The 8,237-nt window shown below is 35.0% G+C and overlaps 1 protein-coding gene across 1 annotated transcript; it reads right to left on the reverse strand.

The window, feature by feature from the left end:
• Nucleotides 1-974: 974 nt before the first annotated feature.
• Nucleotides 975-7,396, reverse strand: LOC127968874 (neuronal pentraxin-2-like). The gene is made up of 5 exons (XM_052570259.1): nt 6,817-7,396; nt 5,884-6,103; nt 4,162-4,406; nt 3,155-3,334; nt 975-2,919 (listed from the first exon to the last, which is right to left on the reverse strand). The coding sequence occupies exons 1-5, from the start codon at nt 7,231-7,233 to the stop codon at nt 2,692-2,694; spliced, it is 1,290 nt and encodes a 429-aa protein (XP_052426219.1). The 5' UTR covers nt 7,234-7,396; the 3' UTR covers nt 975-2,691.
• Between the last annotated feature and the right edge of the window lie 841 nt (nt 7,397-8,237).

Below are 8,237 nucleotides of genomic sequence, written 5' to 3' on the forward strand. Positions count from 1 at the left end.
AAACTTGCCTTGCCTTGCCTTGTCTTGTCTTGCCTTAAAAAACCTAAAAAATCTTACTGTTCAAATTTTTTTTACTTTTTTTTAAACCCTCACTGACCCCAAACAGTTGAACTGTACTTTATATATTTTTGTTGTTTATACTTTATTATTTTATTACACTCCTTTGAGATCACACTTTTAGCTTACAGTTTAGGGACCAATTCTCACTAGTTGCTTATTATTATGCATATTAATAGGACATTGACTGATTATTAGTACTAACAAAGCATATTAATATTAATCCATTATTCTGATTCTGACTCCTTAATTCTATCCCAATACTTGAATATCTTACTAACTATTAATAATCATTTAAGATTTAGTAATAAGCATAATCTTCCTTGTTCAGATTAACTCTGCTTTCTGGACTTCACACATCATTCAGTAATTCACTCCAAAGCTCATAATGGTGATGTGTGACTGAAATGTATTTGGCAGAGCACGAGTAAACACAATTCTTTAAAGTGTTAATCATCTCAAGGATGTGAGCTGTGAGGAAGCTGGAGATTTTCTCCCCCTGAAGGTCCAGGTCACAGGGATGCAGCTGTTTTCTTTCTAGAACCGTAAAGACCTTCCCAAGTTTCCAAACTAAATACTGTATGTGCCACCAACTATGAGCTTTTTATCATCATTTCCACCTCTCTGAAGGTCGTTTTCTTTTTAAAAATAGTTTGCTTGTCCAGTCTTGGGAAATGTCCCTCTTTGACACGAGCTTTGGCTTGGGACTGATCTCATCCCCTTAAGACAGGCTAATGCCCTCAGAGCCACCTGTCCGTCAGAGCAGTGTGATTGCATGCTCTCCTTCCATTTTTTTGACCTCAACCACATTTATCTATACATTTATGTATATATTTATTTATATTCATATATTTATTTATTTGTGTGAAGAAAACACACTAAACCACAAAGGAAAATATAGCCGTAGAAACAAAAAAGACTTCTAAGCAAACTTTATTTTTCATTGGCAAACACAGGTTAGCAGTGTCGAGCAGTCCCTGAATAATTGGCACGGTAAACAAAAAAAGGCTTTTAAACAACACATGGGTATCCTGACATTCCATAGCAAACAAAACAACACTAGATTACACATCTGAAAAATGCTTCATTTTTAAAAACAGGGTATAAAAATATGATAATATATTTCAAGAAACAGACCTTGCAACATAATTCACAGTTCATTAATTGTCTGCAAAATATTTGACAGTGTTAAAACATTCATAATCTTCAATGGGTAATTCAGTCAGTGTAAACGGAGATGGGCTTAAGATTCTGAAGAAAGATGATTTTTAATATTTTTTTAATTAATATCTGTTTATATGAATCTATTACAGATTTTAAAAAGAAAAATGTATGGTGCTTTAACCATATTATGAACTCATTAATGTGATTTCCCTCACCAAAGTCTACATTTATTTAGACTGTCTAACAACAAAAGATACAAAGGTGTTCGTCTTATATAATGTATGATCTTGTTCTTAAATATAAACCGTTTGTAATGAAATATTAGCATGTTACATTAGACCGCAGGGCAACAAAGAGGACACAGAAAGCCATGAGTACACTCTTTTTTTATCTAAAAACTTTTGCTGCGTTCACGCGATGTTGTGAATGATTTCTAAACATTTTTAGTTGAGAACACAGGATGTCCTACTTAGAGCTGTTCATGTCCTCGGATTTGGAATTATGAGTTTCTCTAGCAACACTTAACACCAGAATTCATCTGTGTAATCTGAGGAATCAATAGATGAATCCACAATAAAAAAAAAAGATAATGAAAATGCCTTATTAATAATTGTATAGTTTATTCAGTGGGGTAGTAGAAAGATGCTAGCAACATTAAAATAAGTTTTATTTACCAATTATTCTTGCATTATTAATTTTTTTCCCAGAATTATTAAGATGAAATATTATGAAATAACTGTTCAACTACTTTTTATTTCTCAAGCTGCTGCCATTTTTAGTGTTTCCACATGAAGAGTTAAAAAAAAAAGTTTACAAGTTGCAATTATGAGCTCTATGAGGACATGACTGCTTTTTATAAACCTCATAATTCTGGTAATTCCAACATGGCGTGGACACAGCTAACAAGATAATCATACACATGTGTGATTTTGTGTAGACCAAAAAGGTGACATGACAATGCACCATGGAGTATAATGTGTATATACACTGTAAATAATTGATAATCACTCAGTAATATGGTATTTATCAGAGTACCATGGTAGTACCATCTTATACAGTGTTTTGTAATCGCAAATTTCCTTTAGCCACAAATGTCAAGTGAACATATCAACTGAAATGTTACTTTTACCTGCTTTTTGTAATCTATCCTAGAATATTTAAATATTTCACTGATATAGTTGATTTATGTTGATTTTTCTAAACTATTTGCTACTTTTCTTTTAAGTGGTGAATCTTTTTTGAGGATAAAAAGGATTTAAAGGGACAGTTCACCCAAAAATGTAATTTACTCATCCTCAATCATCCAAGTTGTATATAACCTTCTTCTTTCGGACAAAAACTCTGATTGTATTCTGAAAGAAGAACTTCATATACACCTATGATGGCTTGAGAGGGACTAAATCATTGGGTAATTTTAATTTTTGGGTGAACTATCCCTTTAATATCATTCAATAATATCTGCAAACATCTTTAATTGTCAAATAGCCGATCTTCACATAGCTCCAGTGGCCACTTTGAGGCTCCACCAAACACCTCAATGTTACTGTCAGTCCAAGCCACCACATTCCCAGGTGTGTAGGATGAGCAGTTTGACATGGCAATGATATCCGTGGAGCGCAGGACCCGATCCCAGATGTTGAAGTGGCTCAGTTCCCCCACAAATGCCTGGGTTGCATCAAAGCGCCCCCCTACTACATCCTGTTGAGGCCATAAACGACAGGCCTCGTTAAGACAACAACAATAACCCCTTTTATTTTCTCTTAGAGGATGTGCAAACTAACTCTACGACATTGTTTACTGCCTGAGGTCATGTTTTATTTAAAGTGTAATGTTCATGAGTCAGTAACAATATTGTGCAGGGATGGCATAAAATTACAGATACAGGGTGACTGTGCAGCAAAAACGGCTGTATCAGCTCTGCTTATGTTCTCACCTGCTCTTGGCCCAGGATGAGGACTCCTCCCTGCTTGATAGGATGCCAGGGGGCCAGATTTTCTCCTGATCCCAATCTTTGGCCATCCTGGTAGGCTTCCCAAAGCCCATCCCTGGTTGTCCAAGTGATGCAGATATGGTGCCACCTCCCATCGCTCAATGATAGAGGTAGTTGTGCCACCTATTTGACAACAGTAGGTATTATAATATTTAAAATATATATATATTTTTGTATTTTCTTTATTTCTTGAAGCATAAAGTGAGATCTTAAGTTTTTTTCCTACCAGGAATTATACTGCCAATATGTAATATCTCTGTTCTATATAAAGTATAGTTCAGCCAAAAAATATTCATTTTCTTATCATTTATCGGTCCTCATGTCATTCCAAACCTGTAAAACTTTCATCTCTTCAGAAACACAAAAGAAGAAATTTTGAAGAATGATGGTAACACTGGCTTCTATTTTGTGGAAAAAACAACAATAATAAGAAAGTCATACAGGGATGGAATGATGACAGAATAAGATTTTTTTGGGGGTGAAGTATCCTTTTAACTCACTGTACAATGATTAGTTTCATTTACACTCTCATATCTCATTTGATGTCATGTTTTTTCAACTTTCCATGTTACATTTCCAGGTCACATGAACCCAGTGGTGTAAGGCGTCAATGACATCAATCATTTCATGATGTTTCTAGAAGGTATTAACAACTCTGATACTTTTATGCTGCTTTTTCTTTTCTTTTTTGAGTTTATCAGTATGAATCACTATACATTATATTTTTGTACTATATTTACAAATATAATTGCAAAAAAAATAATATGAAAGTCATTTCTTTGTTAATAAACAATGGTTTTCTTATACATTCATTTTAATATTATCTTTGTCAATGTAGAAGGTATAAGCTAAATGATGATAATCTGCAATAATAGTCATAATAATCATCATCAGTGTCCTCATAAAACTGAATGCCAAAATTAGCATTTTGTAATACGCAGGTTTGTTACCTTGTCATTGATGAGCAGTTCTATAGGGTTATGGCCCCATTCGATCAGTACAATCTCATTTGCCTGGCCAGGCACTCCATAGGAAAATGGGGTTCCAATGCCGGGGCTCGAACCTGACTTGAGCCACATGCAGATAGTGAAGGCGTACATTTCTGGCAGGCTTTTCTTTACTTGTCCGAAAAGGTAATTTGTGCGAAGTGGAAGAGAGATCTTGAAATTCTCTGGTGATTTAAATCCAGCTCCTCCTAAAGTCAAAAAGGGTGATTTATTATTGTGCCATCGCTGGAAGAATGCAGAAATATGCTGGCCGACCACAAAACAACCTGATTACCCCTCGGCAGTCGGCACTGGAGGGTAATGAAGTTAAATCAAACATTAAGAAAAATAATGTGGACAGCTATAATCAAGAGTAGGGGAACCAAGAGGTGAACTCTAACACTATCATGAAGTACATAGTGCTAAATAGTTACAAACATGGAAATCAAATGTATTACAACACCTCCTACACTCAAAAAAAATCCTGGGTTATTTTTTTAACCCAGATGCTGGGATGAGCCTTTTAGGTCATTTTTTTGGGGTTATTTTTACAGTTTTTGGGTAGTTTTTCTGTTACCCAGCTCCTGGGTCAAACGTAACAACCCAGTGTTTGGGTTGTTCTGCAGCTCCTTGGTCAATGTAACAACCCAATGTTTGGGTTGTTCTGCAGCTCCTGGGTCAATGTAACAACCCAATGTTTGGGTTGTTCTGCAGCTCCTGGGTCAATGTAACAACCCAATGTTTGGGTAGTTTTTGTATTACTCAGATCTTGGGTCAGACGTAACCCAGCGGTTTAGTTATTTATCGTGGGGATTTTGCTTCTCTTCTGGAGAGAGCAGTTATAATTGATGTATTTGTCGGTAAAATACAGGTTTGTATACATTTTATTTTATCTATAAAATCACTACTGTGTTGTAAATCGTTCAGTTTTATGCAGAGCAACATGGAGCATGGTATGAATTACCTTAACGAGTGTCACGGTCTTTTTGCGTGATGGAAAAGCCTGATGCTTTGCATAAAATAAACGATTTTATTCATAAAGATACAGAATACAAATACTTTGGATGTTAAAATATTTCCTCAGAGCAGTTTCCTGTTTGTTTTTGGGCAGGTTATAAAGGCAGTCGCAGTATATTTCGGCTATGACTGAAACGCAGGAGGGCGGTCGAGAACCAGCTCGATGCAGCACAGTTTAGGTGGAAACATAATAACAGAGACTGGTTAATAACATGTAAATTACTTATGTTTAACGTTAGTTTTTACTTTAAATTTTTGTTTAACGAGGTTACATATGGGCAATATGTATAGCCTATTAAAACGATATAAACAATGCTGTAAATGATAAATAAAGGAGAATAAAGGAAGTTATCATGCAAACCAGTGGTTGTGTGGATTATTTTAGAAAAGTTTAGAGGATTTAAATTAATCTGTAAACATTATTTAATGTATGAAGTAAAAAAAATAAGCTATAGGCCAATATAGTAAAAATGAATAAACCATAGCTGGGTTAAACCATCCCATTATGCTGGGTTAAATTAACTACCCAATTTGCTGGGTCCAAGATGGGTTCTGTCCTATATTTACCCAGCCCAAATTGGGTTGTTTTTAACCCAGAGTTTTTTAGAGTGTAGTCTCCTGTACTTGGCAAAGAAGAATGACTAGAGAACAACAGTGTTTTGTCCCGACCTTTCTCCAGTTCAGAGATCCTGTTCATGAGAGAGTTGAGAGTACTGTCAGTGCGCTGGCGATGAGCGACGCTCTCATTATATAACTGGGACTTCTCTTCCTCAAGCTCATTGACCTTCTTGAGCAGTTGATTTTCCAAGTCCTCCAGTCTACGCTGAAGTAAATTTCTCAGTTCGTTAGGAAAGGAGGCACCGGAGATATTGGCTCGCATTTGCTGTTGCTTTGAAAGGTTAGACAACAAGAAAAAAGGTTACTTTTTAAAGACTCCTATATATTCCTGACAGAATTGTATATATATATATATATATATATATATATATATATATATATATATATATATATATATATATATATATATATATTTGTTTTTTTGCCTAATAGGACTTATTCTATTCTGAGAAATACATAAATAAATTTATGTTAGGGACAAAATAAATTGCTAGGTCTCTAGGTTAAATGTTTTTTGAATGATACAGGTATAGTAAATATTTTTAAGAAATTCAATTGTTGATAATTAATAGAAATGGAATAACAATAAATGGAAACAAACTAAATAAATAAATACGGTCAGAAAAAGCCATGGTTTCCAAAAAAGTAGCCCACTTCATGTAAAATAAATAAATAATTTATTAGAGTTAGCGTTTGCTCCATCATTTCACACATTCAGATTAACACCTGACATTTAAGTCGACTGACACATTCCAGACATTTCGTCGCTTGGGGCATCGTAAGTAACTTTGGCATTTGTGGTTAAGGGATAGAGACGTACTGACTAATGAGATAATCCCTCTAAATCTTCAACGCCTCCACATAATTACCAAAATAGTCGTGGCAGAGAAACTTCCGGCACGAATGTCATCTTAGTCGTTTAATCTGCCTATTTATTCATGTAGAACATGACAAAACCTATGCAGCTCAAATAAAACATCTTACCTCTAGATTTTCCAGTCGATCTTTCAGAGTCTGCATGGTTTTTCCAAGAACGTCAATGGTGTCATTTGGATCTTTAGGCACATCATCCATTGTGTCCTTATTCATTTTCCTAAATGCTTCAGAGTCAGACTCACATCGTGACAATTTAGACGTCAACTCTTTAATCGTTCCCAACTGAATGACAATTGTCTCCTTCTGTTGTAAGATGGTCTCGCGAAGTTGCATGACGGTGTTTCTCAGTTCCTCCTCCTGGACCGATGCGCTTTGAACAGGCAGAGACTTCACGGGGCAACTTGTATCCTTGTCAATGGGGACTGCGGTACATAGAAAGCGCTCACCTTTGTCATTCTGTCCATAGACAACTTTTACACAAGTCAGTGCATAGATGCATATGAGTGCGGCGAGCAGATGAAGCATGTTGGAGCGATGTAATAAAGGCGCACGGAGAGGTTCAATAATATGTATGACAAAGTAATACTGTGTTGAATGGCAAAAGTAATCCTAAACTACACATACCGAGTAAAACATTTTCATCCGTGGATGTTAGTTATGATACCCAGCTCTTGAACACCTGACGCTGCGCTTCTCGCGCTAGTAGTGGTGCTTACAAGATGAGCGTCACAGTCAACAAATGAACTTCAGTGATTGGTTGAATCTGATTGGATGTAGTATTAACGTCACTGGCCCTGAGAGTAACTATAAAATAAAGTAAAAAAAAACAAAAAAACAAGTAGCCTTAATCCAACACGTATTTCAACCTACTGCTTTGAGTCTGTGATTATGGGATATTATTTATATCAGACATTTTGTTTCTTTGGCTGTATTCATTGAGATAACATCCTCATATAAATGTGCTTTAGCTAAATTAGATACATTTTAAGACTTATTCTTAAACTGTATTTTTTTTTTTCAATGACAAAAAAAAGGAAGTAATTGTTCTTCAATTACATAGTCCATATGGTAAAACTAATAATAATTGACATTCAAAAATTGTGTGTGTGAATTAACTGCAGTAATACAATTGTTAGCATAATGATTACCATCCTCAAATAGCTTCCAGCCCCACTGGAAACTAAAAGCAATACATATAACATAGGCTCTATACTACATAACAGACAGTTTGAGTGTGTTTTTAATCATTTTCACATGTGAAGTACATTAGAAATATAGTCTCAACAGTAGAAGTACATAGGAAAGTAGTGTTACAAACCCTCCACAAATGCCTAAATATTTAGATTAAATGTTTTTGTGGATATTATATAAAATATATGTTGCAAATTACAAATAAAATGTGACATTTTTACTTCAGAATTAGCTTTTTGACTGTAAATATGTATACATAATTTTTTTTTTAGATACAACTGTGTCTGTTCAGGAGGGTTTATGATTGCACGCCTGCTCAGTTCTAAATGGTTAAAATG

This window comes from Carassius gibelio, chromosome B12 (assembly GCF_023724105.1).
Source record: "Carassius gibelio isolate Cgi1373 ecotype wild population from Czech Republic chromosome B12, carGib1.2-hapl.c, whole genome shotgun sequence".
NCBI lineage: Eukaryota > Metazoa > Chordata > Actinopteri > Cypriniformes > Cyprinidae > Carassius > Carassius gibelio.